We start from the raw sequence: 26609 nt of genomic DNA, 5'->3' as shown, positions 1-26609 counted from the left end.
AATTTGGAGAACAAAGGAAATGTCACCTCAGTGGCGTGCCAGATGAATGGGTCATCAGAAAGAGAGAATGGTGCACTTCACTATTTGACCATTTCCTTTGACCATTTCCTGGCACAGGCTGATGAATGCGCTGGATCATAAAAAGGTTATGGCCAAGCAGATTTTTTGGGAGCAGAAGGACTTTGTCTTAAAGGATTAGTTGACCCAAAAATGAAAATTCTGTCATTTACTGACCCTTGTGTCATTCTAAATCAGTCTAGCTTTTCCATCTTCGGTGGAATACAAATTTCAATGAATGGACACTAGGGCTCTCATTTAAAAAAGAATGGGAAAGCATTATATTACAATTTGCTACCAAATTACACGCTATATTCCAAGCCTTCTGAAGTCAGACAATAGCTTTGAGTGATTAACAATCTAAACAAAAATTTAAGTTGTTATTCCCGGATAATCTTGTCCTCCAGTAAATGGTTAAGAAATGTGACCAGATTTTCTCATGAACTCGCAAAATATTGTTGTTAATATTAACTTAAACGTGGGGCTGTTCATCACACAAATGTATTGTATGGCTTAAGATGACTTGTATACATTATATTGCCAAAAGTATTGGGACACCCCTCCAAATTATTGAATTCAGGTGGTCCAATCACTTCATGGCCACAGGTGTATAAATCAAGCATTAGGCATGCAGACACTTCTACAAACATTTGTGAAAGAATGGGTCGCTCTCAGGAGCTCAGGGAACTCAAGCTTGGTACCGTGATTGGTTGCCACCTGATGTGCAATAAGTCCATTCAGGAAATTTCCAAACTCAAGAGCTCAAGAACAGTGCATACAACGCTTCATGTAATGGGTTTCCATGGCCGAGCAGCTCATCCAAGCCTTACACCACCCAATGCAATGCAAAGCGTGGGATGCAGTGGGGTAAAGCACGCCGACACTGGACTCTAGAGCAGTGGAGACGTGTTCTCTGGAGTGACCAATTATGGGGATTATGGTGTGGGTTGTTTTTCAGGGGTTGGGCTTGGCCTCTTAGTTCCAGTCAAAGGAACTCTTAATCCTTCAGCATACCGAGACATTTTGGACAATTTCATGCTCCCAACTTTGTGGAAACAGTTTGGGGACTGCGCACCAGGGCACAAAGCGTCGCTCCATAAAGACACGGATGAGTGAGTTTGGTGTGGAGGAACTTGACTGGCCTGCACAGAGTCCTGACCTCAACCTGTTAGAACACCTTTGGGGTGAATTAGAGCGGAGACTGAGAGCCAGGCCTTCTCGTCCAACATCAGTGCCTGACCTCACAAATGCGCTTCTAGAAGAATGGTCAAAAATTCCCATAAACACACTCCTAAACCTTGAGGAAAGCCTTCCCAGAAGAGTTGAAGCTGTTAGAGCTGCAAAGGGTGGGCCGACTCCATATTAAACCCTACGGATTAAGAAAGGGGTTAGCATGTGCACGTTAAGCAAGGCGTCCCAAAACTTTTGGCAAGATAGTGTAGCTCAAGTCATATGGACCACTGTTGCACACTATTCTAATGGTGCTTTTTGTCATTTTGGAACTTGACAGTGTATCTAATAGGGAATTAGGTTAAACCCGAACAGAGTATTTATTGACTGATGAATTAAACAGAAAGCAGGGGAGTAACGGCACAGTCAGAATAAAGATGAGCAGATGAATATGAACTAACTGAGTCTCTTTTCCTTTACCAGGGTGACAGTGGAGCAACGATGACTGGAGCGTGACAGTAGAGCGAGCACACACCTCTTCACAGGATTATGGTGATTCGACAGGTATGTATAATACTTCTTAAAGGAGATCGCTGGAGAATCAGGAGATCCCATAAGTAAGTAGAGCAGGTGAGTAGTCTGTTATCCGTTGTTGCGATCAAAGAAAGAGTGACTGTTGCTGCATCCCAATTCGCCTACTTAAACTATGTCCAAAAGTACTGTTTTTGTGAGTTAGAAGTACATACTTTTGAGTGTGTAGCAGAAGAGTAGGCAAGCTTAATTGGGACATACACTACTTTGTCATAATTGCGTCTTTAACGGACAGCTCTGTCGCTTAATTACATGCATCCTGTAAACTGCCCTGTCAATCATCTGGTCACAGATTAAATCCTCCACATTCAATTTAATTTAATTTCCTACTGTTTCAGAGAAAAATGTAATGTGTTCATGTGGAGACTCTCCTCGTGTGTTTGCATAATGATGCATTTAAAAGTTAATGACTAAACATATCATTACAAAAGTTCACAATGCTTGTTGCAGATGAAATATAATGTGGATAACATTGAATAAATATCTTTTCATCAGATTAGATACTGAGTATTAGTCCCTCAAACTCTCATCTAAATTTCTTAACCATCACACTGCAAAAAAATGTGTTTCTTACTCAGTATTTTTTCTTGTTTCCAGTCCAAATATCTAAAAATGTGTACTAGATCAAAATGAACAAAGGTTTTGCTAATGGATAATCTGCCAATGGAGTAAGTAAAATAATCTTGTTTCTGTTTGGGACAAAAACGGGAAAGAAGGTTTCAAACAGAAACAAGATTTATTTTTCTTACCCCATTGGCAGATTATGCATTAGAAAAACTCTCTTAGTACATATTGTTGTTAGCTATAATGTTCACTTATACTGAAAACAGTAGCCAAGATATTCATCAGAATTTCATTAGATGAAATGAGTAAATAATGAGGTCTAATAACACAAAAGCCTTGTTATTTCATTATACTGTAATGAAGAGAGATAGATTTAACCCTCATCCTTCCCTCGGGTCATTTTGACCCGAAATTAATTTGTAAAAAAAAAAAAAAAATTGACTGGATTCGAGGAGTTTTGTGGTTGAAATGTAAAAAAGTAACAAATCCTTCCCTCACGGGTCAATTCGACCCCCTTAGGAATGAATGGAATGCGAGGAATGCTTCAGTACAAAAACTAAAAATGCTCAAAATTCAAACTAAAAATGCTAAAACTTTACCAAAAAATGCTTTTGTAATGTCTGCATGTGTATCTGAATGCATTCTGGAGAGAAACTGACTTTAGGACCCAGAGGAACAGCTCATCCGCTCCATACACGTAGAGCTATAAGAGTCATGAAATATCATCTTATATTATTATTTTTCCACAAGAGGTTGGGAAAGACACCCAATATGAGATATTTTGAGCTGAATTAAAAGGGCTATGCATGAAATTGTGAATTATTTTGAATTTAAGTTGAAAGAATGTAAAATAAATGATTATTTATTGATAAAATCTAGTAATTTAAAGGTAAATAAAAGAAAAAAAATAACATATCTCCAAAGAAAATGCATTAAAAAATAGAAAAAATAAATTAAATAAGCTTTCTGGACAAAATTAAGTATACTTTTACGGCTTCGGGTCATTTTGACCCGCAAGGAAAGGATTTGTTACAAAGTGCGAGGGAGGGAAGAGGGTTAAATCTGCATTAATGTACACTTTCTTAGCCTTAGGACACACTCTTATATCTCTCTCCTCTTCAGAAAAACAAAGCAGTCCTTTAAAATGCTGGGTAAGAGCAGCCGCTGTAAAGAAGACTTTTACTGAGATCCTTTTTATCTCCTGGTTCACTGATGTCTGTTCGGTGCAGTTCTTTGGGACCTGATGAGTTGAGCGTGTTATGGTGCAATTAAATACATTGCGGGTTGACCTCCTCTGACAGTGCTAGCATCTTTATTCTGCTTTAAATCCTTGAAATCATCCTCTGGACATGAGATATCCTCTTCAGTGAGCACGTAGTTGTCAGATGTGATTATAAACTGATACAGACAACGGGTTGGTGCTACAGAAATCTATCAACCCCTATCATATACTATGCTGTTCAATCTGGTGATGATTTATGCTTTTTGTTCTGTAATACGTCTGTCTCTGCTTCTGTTCAAGCGCTGTGCTGGGAAAAATGTAATATGTCTGACCTGAACAGCCTCTGAACAAGCTTTGATACTACATGTGTGAGTGTTTTTGTGTGGAATTGGCAGAAAGCAAAACAGTCACCCGTGGTTTGCCCCATTCGGAGCTCACACCGGTGTGGTCTTGGGAATATGAGAATAGAAAATAATGCATGGCAACAGTGACACTTTCAGATGTGATGAAACCACCAAGGCTTTAGCGTGGAAACTGACTCGGTATGGTCACAAATGAATGGAGACATTTCAGCAAAAGTTCACTGGCAAAACAGACCCGTTGTCCATTTTCACGTCCCTTTCAAACCAAGCAGCTTCCTGTTGGTCAGTCAGTAAATTTGCATGCCTGAAAACTGAAATCTCCTGAACAACTGGATTCCTATTTGAAATGACTGGATTTTGCACGTGAAATTTCATAAAGCAACAGTAAATTTGACCTCACCTCAGACCTAGGGTAGGCAGTGTTTTTTCTTTTTGTTATACTGGTTGAAACTCTCTTCACATCCTGATATCAATCAATAATAGAAGTGGTCTAGATATTAAAAAATGTATATATCTTCTAGCCTCAGGACCCAAAAATGCTCATCCAACCTGTCCTACCTTCCTGTCATATGTATTTGCATACCTCCGCACACCCTGGGAAAGTCACAGAATGCCGCAAAGAGTTCTTCCTGGATCAAAACAATGAGCTTATGCTGCGTTCACAACACCATAATTACGAGATGGTAACCTGTGACGTTCACCTCCTCAAACTCGATTTATGCGTTTCTATGTCAACACTATCAATGCTGAAATGAATCTGCAGCAGTCAGGTGGTTCAAATCAGAGCTCTGTAAGCTCTATACATTCATTATTATTGCAATGTTATGTGCTTTAAGACATGAGGTAGTTTAACAGTGTCTTTAAGGCGTCTTAAGGGTGGGATCTAATGCTGCCTTCACACCAAACGCGAGTAGAGCGCTAAAATCGCGTCTACCGAGTCTAGTTCGACGCGTGAACATTTTGAATCCATTCGCGTGTCCACAGCGAATTGGACGCACGTATAAATTGAGCGTTTGAAGCGAAATAGACGCGCGTTCAAGGCGCTCCAGGAGAAATATGTCATAAAACACCACTCTGCCTCTTTTCATTTTCATTAAAGGGGTCAAATAATGGTACATGCACTTTTACAAGTTGATTGTACGGAAATGTGTGTTGGCAGTGCCTGTACACAACCATCCTATAATGATAAAACTCCATCCAGTGTTTTTTTTTTTAAATCTCTTTATATGTTTTCCCCTGTCTCAAATCTAGCTGTCTGACCGTGTGACGTCCCACGATTGTTAATTGACAGCAGCGTTTCAACACAGACCCGCCCTGAGCGAGCTGTCATCAGTCCGCCATTGTTGATAAGCTGGAGCAGAATGGCGTCTAAGCGATTGTGGTGTTGTGTTCTTGGGTGTAATAACAAATACAGCACTCATTTTGATGTTCCTAAATCCGAACTGCTGAAGACGCAGTGGCTGAGTTTTGTTTTCGAAGGGAATATTCCCCCCGATCAACGTCAATGCTTTCATGTTTGCGCGAATCATTTCTCACCAGACTGCTTTATAAACCAGTCAGTATAAAGCAGGTTTTGCTAAGAAGCTGCTCCTGAAAAAAGGATCACTACCAACTATTCGTGTTCCTGCTGCACCTCCAGAAGAAGTGAGTGTAATGTTTTATTAACCTTTATATTAATCTTTGCAAATCGCTTGCACGCTTCACGATGAATGCGGCTAAAGTTTACAGGGTAAGTTACATTACGGCATGCTTTCTATGTATGACGTTCTCAATATAATTCATAATCCCACGTTTATAATGAACAACGCGTTATGGTTATTACAAACTGTGTACGCTGGTGATAAAGTTAACATGGTACAACTAAAATATGTCAATGAACTAACATATACATCAGTAAACACATAGCATTCCCTGCCAGTACAAAGATAGATCAAAGTGACATTACGTTAACCAACCATTCAGAAACGTTATAAACGTCAGAAACCTTAATTGTCGAACTTCGTTGGGGCCGCCATCTTGTTCCGGGTCCGACTTCGGTTCAAATTGATACGGTTGCACGCAGAGACTCCCGTTGCCATTCTTAATCCGAGATATACCCTCAACTGTTGTCAAGGCAACACTCCACGTGTGTTGTGTCGAACCGAACGCGCCACAGAGCAGAGGGGCGGGGTGAGCAAAGCTCATTATCATTTAAGGGCACATGCACTGAAATGTCTTGCTGAAAACAGAGCTGTTTTTGACCAGGTAAAATTAGTGTTTTCTTACAATACTAATGAGCATTTTTAATTAAAGTAGAATCATATTAACTTGTACAAAAATTGCATTATATGACCCCTTTAAAATATATATATTAAACATTAATAGCAACACAAATGTGGTCCAGGCAACGCCTACATTATCTTCACTGCAGGTATATTTAAATATCCTAAAAAACAAAGTTATGAAACTTCTCTTTGCCCTCAGTCAAAACGATTTGGCAGACAACAAATGATAGATTCATGACACCAAAGATCGTCCGTTAGATCCACACAAGACGAACCACTACAGGACATCAGAGCCAGTGGCAGATGGCAGAAGGACTGGCCGAGGAAAGGCTGCTCTCGCCGGGGTTAATGAGCGCTGAGCACCCGGTGATCGCCTGGATCTCACAACTCCACAAACGCAAGATTAATTTTTTTAAATAGGCGCTCTCTTTATAAATAAACCACGGATTGGAGCTTCAAACAACTACATTCTCACCTGAAAAAGTCTTAAAACTACATTTTGTGACACAGTAGTATTTTTAAATTATGCTGGGTTTCTCATCACGTCACTTTACCACGTGACAGCAGCAAGCAGGCACCTGATTGGTTAACGCTGCGCAAAACGCGTCTATCGCGCCACATGACCTCCAGACACGCTTCAACACGCCTTTCCATTGACTTAAAGGGTTAGTTCACCCAAAAATGAAAATTCTGTCATTAATTACTTACCCTCATGTCGTTCGACACCCGTAAGACCTCCGTTCATCTTCGGAACAAAAATGAAGATATTTTAGTTGAAATCTGATGGCTCTGAAAGGCCTCCATTGGCACAATGGCACTTTACACTCTCAAGACCCTTAAAAGGTACTAAAGACGTCGTTACAAAGTCCATCTCACTACAGTGCTTCTACAATAACTTTATGAATCGGCGAGAATAGTACCCTAGATAGAACCCTAAATAACGACTTACATAGTGATGACGATTTCAAAACAAGGCATCATGAAGCTTCGAAGCGTTATGAATCAGTGAGTTGATTCAGCAGTTTGAATCGCCAAATTTCAGCAGTTTGGCGGTTTGACACGCGATCCGAATCATCATTCGACTCACTGATTCATAACGCTTCGAAGCTTCATGATGCCTTGTTTTGAAATCGGTCATCACTATATAAGTCGTTATTTAGGGTTTTTTGCGCACAAAAACTATTCTCGCCGATTCATAAAGTTATTTTAGAACCACTGTAGTGAGATGGACTTTGTAACGATGTCTTTAGTGCCTTTTAAGGGTCTTGAGAGTGTAAAGTGAATTGTGCCAATGGAGGCCTTTCAGAGCCATCAGATTTCAACTAAAATATCTTAATTTCTGTTCCGAAGATGAACGGAGGTCTGACGGGTGTCCAACGACATGAGGGTAAGTAATTAATGACAGAATTTTCATTTTTGGGTGAACTAACCCTTTAACATTGAAATCACTCGCTCCTGATGCTCTATTCGCGTTTGGTGTGAACGCAGCATTATGCTCTCAGAGCTAGCTTGCTAAAGAGGGTATCCATCGACGTCACTTTCCCGCCGGAACACGCCCCCTCAGCCGGACTGAGTGGCAGAAGAGCTGCTGCGTGACTGGAGTTAATAGGGGAAAATGCAAGTAAAACAAACGATTATCAGTTTAAACTAAACTCGATATAGTGTTCCTTACAGCTTACAAAAGATCCAGTGATACATGGATATTGACATGCAGCCAGGAATCTTGTTTTCCTGACACATGAGTCTGATTTCGATACATAAATATTTATCCCTGTCAGTCATCACAATTTTGAGAGTGAATCCCGGATATGCGATGGGCCGTTTGTCAAGAATGGAAGACAAACATTTTATTAAAATTCTGAATATATCATAGGCCTATTACATTTTTTTTTTTTTTTTTGCATAGACAGCATGCAAGAGCGCTCCTTCATAATCACTGAAAGCTGCCACTCATTCAATGAACACAGATCTCACACAGTTCTGTTCTATTATTCAGTGAAGCTGACGACACAATGAATCTCTTATTTACATAATATCCACACTTAGAGAGGATTATCACGCGTGCAGAACTCAAAGACTCGAGCAGTGAGTGGATTCTAGCGTAAACACCTGTGATTGGCCGTTGCGTTCAAAAAATCAACAAACATGTCTGTGATTGGCTAAATTACTCACCGAAGCGAAAACACGTTGGAAAATGTTTTAATTTGACAAGCGCAAACACAGATATGCACTGGATCTATAATATGCTATATCTATAATGTGCTATTATTGCAAATAAAACAGAGCCAAGACCAGCCGTTATGAGCAGCTTTTCCCTCTAAAAGCAATCAGTAGCAGAGGCAGCAGATGGCAATGGCTTGAGTGAGAAAATGACACGCTATTATCAAGTTCGTCTCCCTCGGTCCGGAGGGCGGCACAGGGATGTCCATGGGGTCCATGGTGTCTGTCCGTCTTCACTACACATATTTCATTATTTATTTCAAGCCTAATTGCAAATTACAGACAGGTGGGTTCAATTGGGATTGGTACTAAAGTCTGCAGGACTGGCACCCTGGACTGCAGGTTATTATTATTTTTTATTTTTTTGGGATAGGCCAAGTCATTCGATATGTTTCAGCCAGACTTCCTACTTCAACTGAAAACAAAGGAAAGACATTTGTATTTGTCAAAGCATATCAGGAGGGCTTTTTTCAATCCTGCACTGACACACTACTGTATACACAGGCACTTTGAGTAATGATCTTAATTTCCACCCCCCAAGATTCATATCCCATATCAAAATCACCCCCTGTGGTGAAAATCAAGTTTTTAATGTTGTTTATGTCTATGTGGTGTTTTTAATATGCTTTAAGACAAACCATGAGCAAATTCATAAGTCAAAACCATTTGCAACACCAAAGAAATCGCAGGTGTTTCTGACATCACAAACTACCTTGTAACCAATCACGTCAGGAGGGGGGCGGGGAGCAGTGGAGCCAGATTATCCCAGTATATTTTTCTGTTGATATGAAAAATCGGACACATTTAGCAATATTGCGGGTGAATTATGTATATGATGTATATTACGATGTCATGATGAACTGTATGCGTTCTCCACTGACGGTCTATGATGTTCATAGCGTTTCTAAGGATGCTGACTGATACTAAAGGCAGACTGAGATAGCAAACAGGAGCATGGTTTGGGTAACATTTGCAACACATTATTAGCTGTTTAATAACGTAGACAATCAAAAGGATAATCATATTAATTAGGGCTGCACGATTCATCGAAATCGAACCGCCATCGGGATTTGGCTTATGTGCGATTATGAAAGCGCAAAGGCTGCGATTTTAATGAAATAAATATATGCCCAGCATGTCAGTGAAGAGCTGCTCTGTGATCAGTAAACGCTGCTCCGTCTGAAAGCACTGCGAGTTGCTTATAACGTGCGTTTGAAAAAAACGTTTTAACTCACTTCATATCATCAGTCGAGTGTTTGTGAGCTGATGTGGCTTCTTATCACAGAATGAGGTAGACGATAAATTATTTTATAGTATTCTACACAGTGATGAAGTCTATGTACACTTTTAAAAATGCTGGGTTAAAAACAACCCAAGTTGGGTTGAAAATGGACTAACCCAGCAATTGGGTTGTTTTAACCTAGCGATTGGGTCGTTTTAAGCAAACATTTAACACAACCGCTGGGTTAAAACGACCCATTCACTGGGTTAAAACAACCCAATTGCTGGGTTAAAACGACCCAATCGCTAGGTTAAAACAACCCAATTGCTGGGTTAGTCCATTTTCAACCCAACTGTTTTTAACCCAGCAGTTTTTAGACTGTATTAGCACTGCAAAATAATACACTTTATTATCATGAAAATACCCGAGAAGGCTTAAACTCAATACCATATATTGTTGCAGTCGCGTGTTTATTATCTTCATCAAAGCGCTTCTATCTTCTTTTTATTCAGCTACAGCGCTAGCTTCACATTAGGGATTTCCTGCAAACGTCATTATATGACTTCTCTCTGAGGCAAATGTGGCATTTCTGCTCGAGGGCGCCCTCTGGCCTCCAGTATGAATGAAACATGAGTGTGTTTAGTGCCCAGCAGTGCTCACTCCATCCTATTTTGGGTAAAAAATTTAAAAAATAATACTTCTCTAAATAAATGTATATGACAATCCATGTTTTTCTCCAGTGTTTTTTCCAGTTTTGCATCCACAGTGGATGCATAAGAGGCTCATATTTACTATTAAAGACATAGACTTGTTATGGTTTGCATACCTCCTGACAAGAATTAAGACATTTATATCACAGATTTTTATAATAATAATATAATAATTTTATAATAAATCCTTGGACATTTCTCTTTAGTCATAGGCTGCCTGCATGTTAACAGGTAACCCGGCAGTTTTTTGTCAAATAAGTTTTCTGAATATAATAATAATAATAATAATAATAATAATAATAATAATAATAATAATAATAATAATAATAATAATAATAATTATTATTATTATATTTATTCTTAAATACTCTTTTTTTATTTGTTATAATGAAAACATTATTGTAATAGTAATATTTCTAATTTTGTTAAATATTATTATATATAATATTATATATTATTAGCAACAATGATGATCATAATAATTATTATTAGTCATAATATATAATCACAAAATGGTATATATATATATATATATATATATATATATATATATATATATATATATATATATATATATATATATATATACAATTGCATTTTAAATTGCAATTCACAATTTTAACCAGAATAATCGCAATTAGATATTTTCCCCAAATAATGCAGCCCTAATATTAATTACCATTATGTGTCCGATGTTGTAAAGAGCACCATTGTGCAGTGTTTACAGCAGTAAGTTGGCGTGTCCCAGTTACATTCAAGCTTTTTTTTTTTGCCGGATTTTTTTTTTTAAATATGCATTTTTTTTGTCAAATATGAGTTTTAAGGGATAAAATGATTGACTACAAGGGGACTTTAATAATATTGCTAAAATATATAACACACATTCCAAAACCTTTTCTCTTTAGGAATATATTTATCATGAAAAAATAGTCCAACAGCTCGGATTCTGTTAAAGCAACAGGAGTAATATGGAACAGTACTTTTTTCTTACATGTTTCAAAAGTAAAATCACACTCTTGTGGTGTGGGGTTGAATAATTATTTCAATATCACATTGTATTGGGGTTCTAAGATGCCTAGAGGACAAAAGCTGTCCTGACAGAGTCATTCATTTCTCTTCATTTTCTGTCTACCCCTAGCGACAATGTAAACGCTAACTCTCACGTTTGTCTCGGAGCACGAATCTGTCTCTTGTTGAGATTTAATTTTGGAAAAGCCTGAGAGAAAACAAAACCTGTTTATGTCTCGTTTGCACTTTAATAAATGCCAAGTTACATTTCATAATCTATCAATTTAATGTAAGGATCCTTTAAAGAAACAAAAGAGTGGAGCTAGTAAATGAGAAACAGACTGGCTGACCTGGACAAGAACAGATAATGATGAATTCTTGATGAATCCAGAGAAACAAAAAAGCTAAAAGGTTTACAGTAAATACAAATGATATAGCTGTCGACAAGTAATGCATCTTTTTAAATGTCGAGCTACCTAACTTTGTTTCAAACAAACAACTATTAAAATGGCATAATGCGAGTCACATGATATTAGCATAGCCGCATGGCTCAGTGAACGCGCTAATAGATTCTACTGATGTGAACACATTTATGCTACACCATGTCCTTGGTAAGCAGAGAAACTAATGTTCAGTATAAGTCGTAAGGGTGTTGAAAAATGTAATTGATTAAAGAAACTTGACAAACTGTGAAAGCTGTTAGAGAAACACTGGATGAAGCAGAAGGTCACTTCTCCAGCGTGATAGACGGCACCACATGAGCATGACGTGCGACACAACGAGATTTTGGACACCCTGTGGAATAGCATTGATGGTCTAAAAAACTGAAGGCGCCGCAACAATGTCAGATTGATTGCACTGAGAGAAGCAGAGTCCAGAATGTTCTATCCTCGATGGATGATGTGAACACTGGAGTATCCAGCCTCGCAGAACCATTATTCAGAACTGTTAATGGGACCAAATGTCCTTTATTAAAAATGGAGCCAGTCCTGCTTTTTCTCAATTCACAACCCTACAGAACAAACAAAAAGTGAGTCCCCTAAAGTATCGTTCTGAGTGTACAGAACACGATTCACTCCTGAAATTGTGATGATTGACACCTTCAGGGCCGGATTAAGAATTCAGAGACCCCTGGGCACAATGTCTTGTAGGCCCCCCCTTGTAGGCAGCCAAAATGTAGTACATTTTAAGGTTAAATGCATCAATCTAGTGCACTTTGAGAGCTCAAAATTAAGAGCTTCAACTGGCTTCAACATTGACTTGTACCTGGTCATTAAAGAGGGCTCAAACATCTTTTTAGTTATGATATGGAGTCTCAAGGCCTGTGCACACCGGGACAGTTACCGCGCGCTTATCGCCAGCGTTTTCTTGAGGCGTTTTTCGGCGCGTCTTTGTGTTCACACCCAAACGATTTTCACTGGCAATGCTGCTCCCGGTACACAAGGTGGCGCTGCGCCACTTTACGCTTCTGACATTCGCTTGTCACACAAAAGAAGAAGAGAGACAGTATTTATGTGCTTGCCAAAACCATAGATATACATAATAAAGACTAGATGTCTCGTCCGCACTGCTGGCCAATGGAGGTCGACGTCCACAACTGGCGGCCATCTTGTTTTAATGAGCCGAACGAAAATCACAGGACAAACGCAGCAGGAGCACGAGAGGGAAGTAAGAGCTGAGCAGAGCTGAGGTAACGTTAAGCGCGGCTGTCATTCTCAGCTCATGTCCAGTCTGGCGCGTTATCAGATCGCATATGGAAGCCAAACTTTCATAGGAATTCATTGGAAAATTGAAAAACTCACTTTGCTCCACAGCGTTCCGTTATGAATGCCCGAGGTCGAGTGCATTTATATTCTGTGAGTGAGATCCCTCCCCTGTGGGCAGGTTTAAAACATGCGGAACAGCTCCTTCTACTGGCTGTAGTCTCGAGCCTCAGGCCAAAACATCCTCCGATGACGCAAAATGGCGATATTTGCGTCATCTGAGAATTTTCCCAGAAATAAAATGTATAATTCTCTCGTCTCAGGGGGACATGAGGGGTGAAAGTACCATAATTCAAATATACTACGGGGTTTCTACTGATACAAAGCTTAATCAGTCCTTCCAGAATTTTTTTTGCTTTTTTTGTGATTGTTGCAGGCAAAAATCCTTGATTATGCGGCACGTTTTCTTAAAAAATGCGATGGAAAATGCGGGATATTATCATTGCGGGAACTTGCAAAAACTGCGGTTTGATGAAAAAGAGAAAAAAAGCACTACATCACAGAAAGTGCTGGAAATATTTAAGTTCTCATCTTGTTTTATTGAAGACCTTAATAAACACACGGCTCAAATTTACAAAACATTGAGTCAAACAAGTTCTGTTACAAAATGAATATGCTACAACTTCTGAAAAAATGAATAAATAACTCCCTGTTTTACAGAGGTAGCTTTACAAAACAGACAGAGGTAGCTTTACAAAACAGACATGAGTGCTTCCAATGCAATCTCTTAAAGGGTTAGTTCACCCAAAAATGAAAATTCTGTCATTAATGACTTCCCCTCATGTCGTTGGACACCCGTCAGACCTCCGTTCATCTTCAGAACACAAATGAAGATATTTTAGTTGAAATCTGATGGCTCAGAAAGGCCTCCATTGGCACAATGCACTTTACACTCTCAAGACCCTTAAAAGGTACTAAAGACGTCGTTACAAAGTCCATCTCACTACAGTGGGTCTACAATAACTTTATGAAGCGACGAGAATAGTTTTTGTGTGCAAAAAAACCCTAAATAACGACTTATAAAGTGATGACGATTTCAAAACACGGCATCATGAAGCTTTGAAGCGTTATGAATCAGTGAGTCGATTCATGATTCGGATCTTGTGTCAAACTGCTGAAATACGTGACTTTGGCGATCTAAACCGCTGAATCGACTCACTGATTCATACCGCTTCGAAGCTTCATGATGCTGTTTTTTTTTTAATCGGTCAACACCCCGGCAAACTGCTTTGCACGGTCTTTTGCTGTTATTTTTGTTGGCAAATGGGAATTTGCGTGCTTCATCATGGTTTCACCGACATCTATGGTTTCACCACAGGGTTTTGCAGCTTTTTTTAAACAAAACATTTTCAACTTTCTGCTAATATATGACTTTTTTGCAATGAAAATGCAGTGATTATGAAATCATGCTAGCCCCGCATATTTTGCACACGGAAATAGGCAATTTACACGGCGAAATTGCGGCGTATTTGAAAAAACTTTGGCTGATTATGCATTAAATCATGCGATCGCATAATCACGTTTTTCTGGAGGGACTGCTTAATGCTAAATCACTGAAGTTACCCTTTAACTTTCATATGAATTCATTGAGAACACTCGCGTTGCTCCGACCGCTCCGTTATCAATGCCCGAGCCAACCAGCCATGCTGGTTGAAAACATGCAGATCTAGCTCCTACTACTGGCTGTAGTCTCTAGCCTCTGGCCTAAAAAGTCTCAGGTGACGCAAAATGACGATATTTGTGTCATCTAAGGCTTTTTTTCCAGACATAAAATACAGAAATCTCTCATCTCAGTAGAAACCTCGTAGTATATTCAAATTATCATGCTTCTCCCCCTGATACAAAGCTTAATGCTAATCGCTGAAGTGGATAAATCTGAAACCGACACCCTTGCGTTTTCGTGTGTACAGCCAATCTGTATATTTTGTGAAACGGTGATGTCATCACACAACATCCCGCACGCGAAAGACTAAAAGGGATACAGCTTCGGCCACTGGGCTTGCGCACATCAATATTGCGTCGTTTAATTACTGTATTTGCATTATTGTAAGGGTAGGTTTAGGGTTGGGGTAGGTGTAGGCATTAATAAAACACATCTGGTAAGTAGCACATTTATTTATTATTTTATCGTGAGATTTTGCCTCACTTCCGACCGTTGCTGTACCCCTTCTAGTCATAACTCTTCTTCTCTGTTTTAAGTGTATTTCTGTGGCAGAATTACAGCGCCACATACTGGTCTGGCATGTATACTACATTGTTTTGAGTCGGTTTCAGTGGTTAGGTGTGTACGCAGATATTACTTGAGACTAGACTAGGCTTTGACAAAACAGTTCAAAAGCTATTTTGAGGAAAACATTTTTTTTTATTAAATAACATTTGAAAAACCTGTATACACTGAACACCAAATAACAATATTAACTAAGGTATTTTGTTAATAATTTACAAAGTAAATTAAACTATATAGCCAAAGCTATAACACTTCTGTTTTCTTTGTAATAAAATACTGTTCAAAAACAAACAGAACACTGCCTCTTTAAGTATTTCCGATAAATGGTCGCTTGTATGGCTCTCATACACAGCGCGTGTTTGGAGGACGGGGTTTGCTATTTGCCAATCGGCCGTAATATAGTGTGCGGTTATGGTCATATAGCTGTCTGTGGCACGGGACGTCCATCCATCGGTGGTGATTGCGATGGATTCAGCAGTACTCAACCCTTCCTCCACCTTAGCCTTTGTTTTCTCCAGAAGTTTTGGTAGCACATTTTGAGAGAAATGCGCCCAGCTCGGTAATGCATAACGGGGCTCGAGCACACTAAGTAAATACTTGAATCCCTCGTTTTCAACAACCAAAAAAGGCCGCATATCCAGTGACATAAAAATTCCAATTGCATCTGTAATTTTTTGTGCTCGATCTGAATTGGCTGGAAACTTTGCTTGGAATAAACTAGGCAGTGTAGGCTGCTGCTGTTGGGTTGTTTTCTGTGCACAAGCTAAACTGAAGTCGGGATGGTGCCTTAAGATATGCATCTGCATGTTGGTTGTGTTGCCGGCTGGTTGGGGAAGCTTCTTGAAACACTTACGGCAAATTGTGTGGGTCTTGTCAACTACACGATTGCCATCCTTGTTCTCCGAAATGTTGCCATACTGCTGACTTAAAAGTATTAGGAGGGTCCGCGATCTCTGGGTTGGTTGCCATGTTTCCTCGCGTTCTTCAACTAGCTTGCGTGGCGCGTCACATGATTGGAAAGCTTAAGGTATCACACGTAATTGGAGGACGCTTACCTTTAATAAAGCTGCATTTGGATCTTCTACCTTCTGTCTCAGAACAGTACGTTACAACAATAGAAGTAAAGTGGCAGCTGAACACAATACTTGGTACACAAAACACAATGACGCTCACATTTGATGGATCGCTTTTGAGTATGAATGTCATTTTGAGTAGAAAATGAACTCCATGTGTCACAAAATGGCAGGTTACTAAACCAGACAACAAAAGCAATGATAAATGCAGCTGGAAAACGGTATAAAATCAACCTTTTTAATTATTCAAGCCCCAGTGCATGATGGGAACACCAGTATCAGAAAAGCTGAGTAGGGTTTACTTAATTTTAGAACACTGATATTTACACTTTGATTGAATTGAGTACTAATAAAGTTTTTTTTTTTTTTGTGATTGGGTTGTTTTAAGCAAACATTTAACCCAACCGCTGGGTTAAAAAGACCCATTCACTTGGTTAAAACAACCCAATTGTTTTTAAGCCAGCATTTTTTAGAGTGTAGGCTGCAAGGACAACTATAGCTCTGACTGGGAAGGACAGGACTTTTCATTAGTCCACATGCGGTTTCTATGGAACAAGCTGCCTTTCATCCATCTTGAAAATCATTAAGGTTTAGGCCGGAACAGCCATTAAAAATTCCCCAGGACCGCTGTATTCAGCAGCGGTGGCTAAAACAAAGAGGAAAACTCTTATGTTGTGCAGACTAAATATAAAAGTGAAAGCTAAAACTACTCAGAACGTCTTATTTTGAGCTCTGCTAACATCTTTAATCCATAATGCCACTCCATTTCCAGCGCACTAACATTAATCATCCCATACTGTGCGCATATATTCTTTGAAATGCTATGGCAAGGATATGTTAGTGTGGGTTTTGGAGGGAGTGTGCTCTTTACTACATGCTGTTTATTATCAAACTTTATCACTCGACTGCAGTGTGCATTATGCTGAATGTGTTCTCAAGTGTTTATTAGACGATCATTTATGTTGTAAGTGTTGAATAAATCAGCAGAGTTGCAAACCGTCTGTGTGTTTCATTATAGGGAAATTGTCCCTGTAATAAGTGCACTGTAAGTCGCTTTGGATAAAAGCGTCTGCCATATGCATAAATGTAAATAAATGTAAATTACATCACATATGCATATGCACTGCAAACTGATTTGCAAATACCAGAGCTTCTCTTTTGAGTGGATTCTTCATCTATGCCATGATTTTTTTTTTTTTATCACTGGTTATTTTGATCTGTAACCAAGCAGATACTGACAAGCGATATATATATAGATCATTTACTCAACATTTACAGATTCATTTTTCAAGATCAAAAGTTGTTAACATTCATTAATGCACTGATGTTAACATGAATATGAACTAACATTAAGATTAATAAATGCTCTAAATATATATACTCACTGTTCATGTTAATGCATCATGTAATGTTAATAAATAATGCCGCATTGTAAAGTGTAACCCATTCATGTAATTCTATTAGACGATGAAGTAGCATAACATTTTGTCTGAATTTATAATCTTATATCTATTGTTCTATAATTTATATTTTTAAATAATGCAAACAAATAATGGCAATAATCTCCAACTGACATGCAGTGGAAAGAAAGACCAACACAAACCTGCTCTAAAGTCAATAGTGCAGTATTTTTTGTGTTATTTAAAGGGTGTGTTAGTAATATGAGCCTATAGGCGGTGCACAACGTGCATACACTCTGATTATTACACACACTGGGACACACAGCAGCACACACACATTTTTAAATATAAAAAATAAAAGGATTCCTCTCTGGAGAAGCGTTCAGTCTTTCCATTCACAAATGTCACCATGTAAATAGCGAATCCTCCATGGCATGAATGCAACTGGCTTTTAAAGGGAATGGGAGATGAGACTTTGATTGGTCTGACTGGTTTAAAACACACCCATGACTCATTAAGAGACTGGGTACAACCCTTTTGGATCATGTGTCTGGCGTGCCGACTGTTTTTTCGGTCATTAAACTAGCAAAAGTGGATTCAGACACCTAAGTGCAGCTGCGCCGTGAGCTTCAGACCATGTGCTTAGATCATTAAAATAGGGCCCAATGTGTTCAGAGCATTTCCAAAGGGATTCAGTGAAGACTGTTTGCTTTAGATTATGCAAATTAGTTCTACTGTGTGTGCCACCTATGATGCCAGCAGCCAATCACAGCACTAGAATGGAGCGCCAGATTGCAACATCCTACTCATCGGAAAGGGATGAATTGTACCCTTTCAATAGACACTTCTTAGAGTCCTCTGAGACCAGGTCTGCAGGGGAGAGACGTTAATAGATACATCTAAGCTCTGTGTTGACAAGTATTGAGTCTCTGGCTCAGAGAGGCAGAAGACACAGACACACACAACCAGACTCCAGCAAGCAAACCTTCACTTCTACAGGAGGTATGTATCTGCATGTTCCAGATTAAGGACACTCTGCACATACTTCAGAGCTCGTTTGATGCTCTAGGAGATCTGGAACGTTAAATCTCTTTCCAGAGACCCTGGCATTAGGATATCGCCAGTATATGATCAGTGGCGTCAAGGCACCAAAAGCCAAGTTATAGCGAATTCTGATGTCATAAAATCTCGCTCGACGTGACGACAAGTGTGTGTGTGTGTGTGTGTGTGTGACGAATCACAGCTTTGATCATAACTCAGCAAATTAGACAGTTATAGACCTCTGTTTTACGAATTGAGGACTTTCAAAGGCCTACTTCACACAACTTTTTCAAGCTCTTAAAGCTCAAGGGTCTGAATATTATCCAGTTTAAATTATATTTTTTAATGTAATGATGACCAAAAATATTTTTGTTCATCCTCCAAAGATTGTCGGAATTTGTAAAACTAAAAGTTTAACGATGTAGGAAAACTGACACTTTTATGTACTAACACTTTTAATAAAAAAAGACACACAATTACCCCTATAAAAAATTGGTGCTATTTGGCACTAAAAGTGGTTCTTGGCTCGTAATCATAGGGGAACCACTTTTGGTGCTATAAGGCACCATATCTTAACAGGTTTTGTATATGGTAGCGGTGCTATATAGCACCTCAGTCATCCCAAAGAACTGGTGAAGAACCGCTGAAGAACCAAGATTTGGTGCTATACAGCACTTAACCCTCAAACCACCCTCGCATAACAGCCCTTAATCCCGCCCTCGTGGACACATTTGGGCACGAAGGTCACAAGTGTGATTCCAAAAAAATGTTTTTATAAATGTTATATCACCATCTTTGATAAAATGTATTCTATCAATTTATGCCTTTTTTGTGATTTTTGGGGTATTCATGAATTTATTTACCTCTAAAAGTACCATACTTTTATGTTAAATGTGCTTATTTTTATATTATATTTAATATTTCTTCAACTTCAGTAAAAAAAAAAACATAGCAAGTCCAGAGAGCCAAAAGCTAAAAATGTGGTGACTTTGGTGACATGTGGTAACCTATGATGGTATTAATTTATTTTTAAAGCTAAATTATCAATAGCCAGTAGATGGCAATATAACTCAATGTCTGCATATGGGCTGAACTCTGTAAACCAATGATGTAACAATTTTTTTTTTTTTTTTAATTGCCCAGTTATTGGCTCATTTAATTCCTTTGTTTGTGTATGTGTGAGTGACTGTTTTTTATCTGACAAAAATAAAAAAAATTTAAACTCACTATTATAGGCTCATTCAATGGCTTTCAATGCAATGCTTTTGAGGGTGTGTGTGTTTGAGTGTGTGAGTGTGTGTGAGTGTTTGCCACATTGAGAATGTTGTATAGGCTCATTCCTTCATTTGTGTGTATGTATGATCTGCATTTTGTTGGATTTATTGATATTTATTGGACAAATAAAAAAAAATATGCTCTGAATTAGAGTTTTTTCCATTCATTCCTATGGGTGCCCATTTTTGTCCACGAAGGCGGGATTAAGGACTTTTTTTTTTCAAGCACTTAACATTGTAGAATTGTGTCAATTTTCAAAAATGTTTGTGTGTTCAGGTGGTAAACTTAGGAAAAGTAGCCAAGTCTTGTACCGCTCAGATTAAGGAAACTATTTTTAAAAAACAAAACAAAATGATTTTGCCCTCATTTGTCCAGAAGACGGCTTTAGGGTTAAAGTGGTTCCCCTATGATTACGAGCAACTTTTAGTGCCATATATAGCACCATTTTTGATGTTTTAGAGTGCAGTAGATGGCGGCAGAGGAGCACTTATTTGCTTATTTCCACTCCCTAACATAGGTTGTGTTGAAACCTGGAAAATGCTGCCTTCGGAGGACACATTTCAAGGCAGGAAGGCATCAAAGCACGTCTGAATCCGATGTTAGCTTCACTTCCTGTCTCCTGAGAACCCTTCATCTGATCGAGTTTTGAAGGCAGCATAGATGTTTCCTTCACTTGAAAAAATGTAAATTTTTTACCAACATTTTCCACTTCTGATGTCATTTCTAGCGAGAAATTACTAGTAATTAAATATTTCTTTAGTTCTCACCAAAGCTCTCTATTTTGCTGTAGATCATTAAACGGTTACACAGCCTCAGAAGTCTGACTGAAATCAGTTTTGTGAAGTGCCTTCATGCACAAACATTGCCTTACAAGCCATTGTCTGATGAGACAGCGAGGCAACAAGGGTTTCGGACACAGCCATAGTTTTTTCTCAAGTTTAGCTTGTTTCTATTTTTGTCACTTTTTGTACTGAAGTGTGAAGTATATATTTGTTGGAAAGGTCACAAAGCCTCATGAAACACAAAAGCTTTTCTTTACACACAGTAAATTCATTTATAATCACTGAGCTGTCCGTCAGTGCAGACTCACTGAGCTGTTTTAATCAATGAATCTGACTAAACGTCTCAATTCATCTTTTATTGGCATCTTGTCCGCTTTGTTTGTCATAATGAGAGGATTTGTGCGTGTGTAAAACTTAGTAAACTTGCACTAAACAAACTCATTCAGCATTTTGAGCGATTCTGAGCAGATTCTCACTCCCCGTAGCTCCTCTGATTGGTCATTATTATGATTTTCTCATTTGCATTAGATGTTGTATAAACTGTAAAAAGTGGTAACCTGCAATTGTTACCTTACCCTAACTCATACAAATAATGTTGTTGGTATAAATGAATGTATTTAGGTTGATTTTGCAACATTAAATACAATTTTTGAACTAGTTAATTTAGATGTTCTCAGTTTTTGGTCACCAATTATTATTATTTTTTTTATCATGATGCATAATAAGATCCTTATTAGTTTCAGACAAACAACTGTTCATGTTATCATAAGATCATTTATCTCTGCCATAGCAACACCCAACTAAATCACTTTTATTCATGAGATATTTTTGAAGTAAACGGCACTTGCAGCAAAAGGGAGAGTAAAATAATTTAAGCAGGGCATTTTAATCAAGTTATGATTAGTGTTCAATCTAAAAATAAATCTCTGGATTCATCAGAGCCAGGGAATGAGGATGATATGCACATCTTCTATTTGATATATGGTGTTTATATGATGGTCAAAGCCCAAAGCGAATATAACACACTGTCATAAATCTTATTTAGGATAGACTTTTTCTTAGAATCAAACTCTATCGAAAAGATATTACGCTGCAAAATTGGCACAATCACAAGACCTAGAGCACTATCGACTTAACCCGCAAAGAACCATATGGAAAAATTGCAATAGTTGTTTGAAGCAAATAAATAAGTCATATAGTTTTCACTGAATACAACCCATTCCCTGAAATGTATCATAGCAGCAAGATTGACAGGGAAATATGGATACATTTTCACCTCCCAGAATGCCATAAACAGTGAAACATGGTCACTGCATGCAGACACACAAATCTTACAAGTATTTGACCTGTAATATATAAACAATATGCAGATATGCAGCCTGAGATATGCTCCAGTACTCCCGTGACACTATATTAGATTATCAGGTAAGGATGGATGGATAGATGGAAGGATGGATGGATGTTTATATATAAGATGGTTTTCTGAGTCTTAGTGTTCAATCTTTTTTATTGTAATTCACACAACAGAGATATTCTCTAAGTACGGTTTTCAGGTTCTCTTTACACCTCTGCAACAGACTGTCTGTCATCTGCTCAATGCTCCTCACACCTTCCATCTGATGGAAAGAGATCTAAATATAATGCTATAATCAACACTTTTCTCAAGCCGTTAATTTCGACAGCTGTAATAGTAAAAACGTAGTAAAAGTCCTCAGGAAAACATTACAAAATAATTTTAAGAAATCCAATTCATGACCCCTTTAAATGGATTACTTCACAACTATAGACTATAGCTAATTAGACCTACTTTATTCTATTAAAAATCCATTTCAGTCCTTTATTTAATTATTTTAAATAAAAAGACCAGCTCAGTCTTTTTTTTTTTTTTTTCAGATTCAAACAAATCATAGTACATCATTTTGAAGGATTTTTAAAATAAAGAATGTGAAAATAACTATTTTTTTTAACTCATTGCGTGTCATTTTGCCAGCACGGGTCACAAATGTTATGTCCATTCTGTAAAAGTGTACAGCATTGGATCTAGTGTTAATTTCGTTGACGTTTTACGTTCAACGACCTTTTTTCACTGACGAAAACGAGATGATAAATGAATAAAAACCAGTTTTGAATGACAAAAACTGAGGAAAATCTACTGTCATTTTCGTCAACGGATAAAAACGAGACGAAAATGTTGGTGAGGGATGATTAAGGAAGAGATCCGTGGGAAAACACGGCTCTGTTGAGCTTCTAGGCTCACTCGACAACGCTTCAGAGCGGCTCAATCAATCAATAACACACATTTATGACAGGTCATGTTTATGAACTAATGCTGAGGAATAATGACAATGTTTCCTTTACAATGTTTATATAGTAATATGTTTTAGACGGTTGTTACAATGCATATTTAATCTCCCTCATCTGAACTGCAAGGTGCATTTCAAAATAAGAGTCCCGGTGTATTTCGAGCTTGTTTATAATTAAGTCACGCATTATATATATTTTTAGTTACACAAAAAACTGTATTTAATGTCATTCCCATTTAGTCAGGAGGAAAGACTAAAAGCAGTATTTGACACATATTATTTAATAAAGTATCAGATAGTTAACTAAAAATCTTAATTAGTTGAAAAAAAAAATTGGATATAACTTAACCTGATATACTAACTTAAACAGAAATATAATTTTTTTTTAAAAAAACAATTAAATTTTTTTAATTATAATTAAAAAAAGCCTAGATGTTTAAAAAAAAAAAAGTGCATTTGGCACGTTTGTATTCAAGTAACAGTCGTTATGTAGCCTAATGCTTAAATTCTCAATTAATGCATTGCAATTTAACTAAACTCATTCGATTTTTGTCGACAAAACTCTACTGTAGATTTAGTCGACGAAAATCTTTTGATATTTAGTCGACTAAAACTAGACTAAAACTAAAAACAATTCAGGTGACTAAAATATGACTAAAACTAAAAATTTGCTGTCAAAATTAACACTGATTGGATCCCAATGACTTCACTGTGTGGACAAAAAGAAGAAAATGATGAAACAATCTTATACGTAGTATATCATCATCTGTGTTCCACAGAAGAAGAAAAAATTCATACAGGTTTGTAAATAAAGACAGAATTTTAGTTGAACTACACCTTGAAATATATGCTTACTTTCTCTTTTGTTGTTTTTTTTTACAAAAAATATGTTTTTTCTTTTCACCCAACTGAGCATGATATCTTGTGATCAGCATTCAGAAGGCACGCCGTCTCCTAATGGCTGATATCTCCAGGCACATCAGATCTGGGCCAGTCATGGAATTGCTGACAGGCAACAGATGTTGAGCTTGGAGGGCAGCTCTGCTAGTAATGGACTCATATTGGGAGGACAATGAGGGGTTTCAATGGATTCTTGTTGCAGCGGACAACACCTGGCAGTTATAAAATAACCAAGAGTCAGGAAAGAGAACAGGAAGTATACAAACATGCTATACAAACAGTTTACTATATTAGATGGCACATGGGATATGAAGAATTCCGCTGAATGTCAATGCACCTGAAAACTGGAAGGGAAGAAAATGTGAGTGGCACTTGCCACAAACTAGAGTGTCACATGATTTTTCAGGTTTTGTTTTATTTTTTTTATCATGCCGATTGCACAAATGTTGCAGGATGAGTCATGCGTAGTAATAGTGATGCTTGCTTTAGTTAACAATACTGGCAATCTTCATCAGCATCATCCAGCCTGCTCTTTTATCTGTTGTCATTCTGTGATATTTCTGACGTTTCCTCATCCAAGACAGGTTCAAGCTCCCTAGCTGTATAAAGCCAGCTTTCCTCCGGTCTAAGACATCACATCTATCCCCCAGTGCTGACTACAGTATAGCACACACTTCCAAATCCTCCTCTTCGAAATGCAAAATCACAATAAATTCCAGGAGCCATGCACGCATTGCTTAAGATTATCTGGGCATTTGAACATCTGCAGCTATTTCAATCAAATCATAGAATAAAATGAAAAGCACAGCTGATTATATTTCTGTGAGCTGGCAGTACTGTTTTCTCGAAAACTGGATATTATTTAGCATGGCTGGAGATTAGGACATCTAACCAAACGATGATGCTTAATTTCTTCGAGCATCTCATTCCATTATTATCATATTATTCTCATTATTACCTTTCCATTATCATCTCATTAGGGCATCAGCTCAGTTGCTATAATAACACAGCCTCAGAAATTAATTAAAAAAGTGTGTTGCATGCTTGGATAATTCCTATCAGAAATCCTTGAATGAACTTGAACTCCGACAACCTGTTTGCACCGTGAGCGCAAGATTGTCTCTTGCTGTAGACAGTATTTCTCATCTTCTTGTTCTTTGTGGGTGCTTGTCTTTGCACCAGGCATTTCAACCTCAATCTCCTTGGTAACACTTGAAGCCTCATTCAATTTTCTTATCAATTGTTTTTATAAATAATTATAACCTCACTTACTTAACCCATTCATGGTTAAGAGTATTATAACACTCAGAAAAATACTAGCTTTAATATTAAGTTATAACTGTGTGTGAGTATATTTATTTACAGGAACAACATTATAATGCATACTTAAAAAAAAAAAAAGCATTATCCTATTTGTTTATTCAAGATACATTTGATAACATATCTATACCGTGGTATGCTTCTGTATTACATTTTTAATAGGCTAGTGATATTTATCTCCAATTATACCAGCTTAATTGGAAGGGTGTCTTGGTTAGTTAAGTCACGCGCCATATATTTCATATCTTGCATAACATATTGCAATATTGTGCCGAACGAAGGTATAGCCTACTTACACAAAAACTCCGAAGAGCAGCACTCGGATGCCAATCTCCAGCGCCAGATCCCGCACGTATTTCCTTCGGTCTGGGGGAGACATCTTCATGTTGTTCACACAATCTATTTTTGACTGAAAGAAAGCAAAGGCAGAAACCAGAGAAGTCGGTGGTAGTCCACAATTGTCCTAAACACGCGACACACTTTGGCGTCCGGCACCTGCGGCTGTCTGTCGTTTTGTGTTCATCTGGGAAATGCTGCTGAAATGCCTCTTGTTGCTCTTCAGTTGCAGTATGTACAGTATTCAGTACAGTGCGCGAGTTCTGCTTCTTGAGAAGGTGCCGAGGGATCCTGTAGTGCGCTGAGTGAAGGCGGACTGAGAGCTGGACCGAGCCAGACAACAGCCTCCGAGAGCCAGGTGATGATGAGACTCTGATCAAAGTGTCTGAGATGAAGCTCGGAACCCTCTCTCTCTCTCTCTCTCTCTCTCTCTCTCTCTCTCTCTCTCTCTCTCTCTCTCGCGCTCTCTCGCGCTCTCTCGCGCTCTCTCTCTCTTCTTGAGATTTACATTAGGCTACCTTGGCAGTACACATTTTGCTGGTCATACATTTCTTCTTTGTACTTCTAAACAGGGTATTTTGTGTTTTAGTGTCCGGACTAGTGTAGCCTATACTATCCTATTGCCTGTTTCAGATGGTAACAGCTTGCTGGATTAGTATTTTCAGTTTTGGGGAATAACTAGGCCTATAGTTACAAAATAAATGAGAAAAAAATGTGTAATTAAATTACAGGTAGTACTTATGAAAATGTTAACGATTACAAAGGGGGTTACATCTGAAAATTTTCTGTAAAATGCAAG

At 38.1% G+C, this 26609-nt stretch overlaps 1 protein-coding gene across 1 annotated transcript in view; it reads right to left on the bottom strand.

Moving 5' to 3' along the window:
* Window positions 1–25859, bottom strand: part of plpp4 (phospholipid phosphatase 4) — a gene marked incomplete at both ends in the record, with an annotated part of 215343 nt that extends 189484 nt beyond the window's left edge. The window contains one exon of the mRNA XM_079842887.1: window positions 25771–25859. Within this exon, the coding sequence (XP_079699013.1) occupies window positions 25771–25859 (89 nt within the window). The remainder of the gene's footprint in view (window positions 1–25770) is intronic.
* Between the last annotated feature and the right edge of the window lie 750 nt (window positions 25860–26609).

The sequence above is a fragment of the Gobio gobio genome, assembly GCF_949357685.1.
Source record: "Gobio gobio genome assembly, chromosome: 18".
Classification (NCBI taxonomy): Eukaryota; Metazoa; Chordata; class Actinopteri; order Cypriniformes; family Gobionidae; genus Gobio; species Gobio gobio.
The sequence above is the reverse complement of the archived record's forward strand: the minus strand, read 5'-3'. Positions and strand labels throughout refer to the sequence as shown.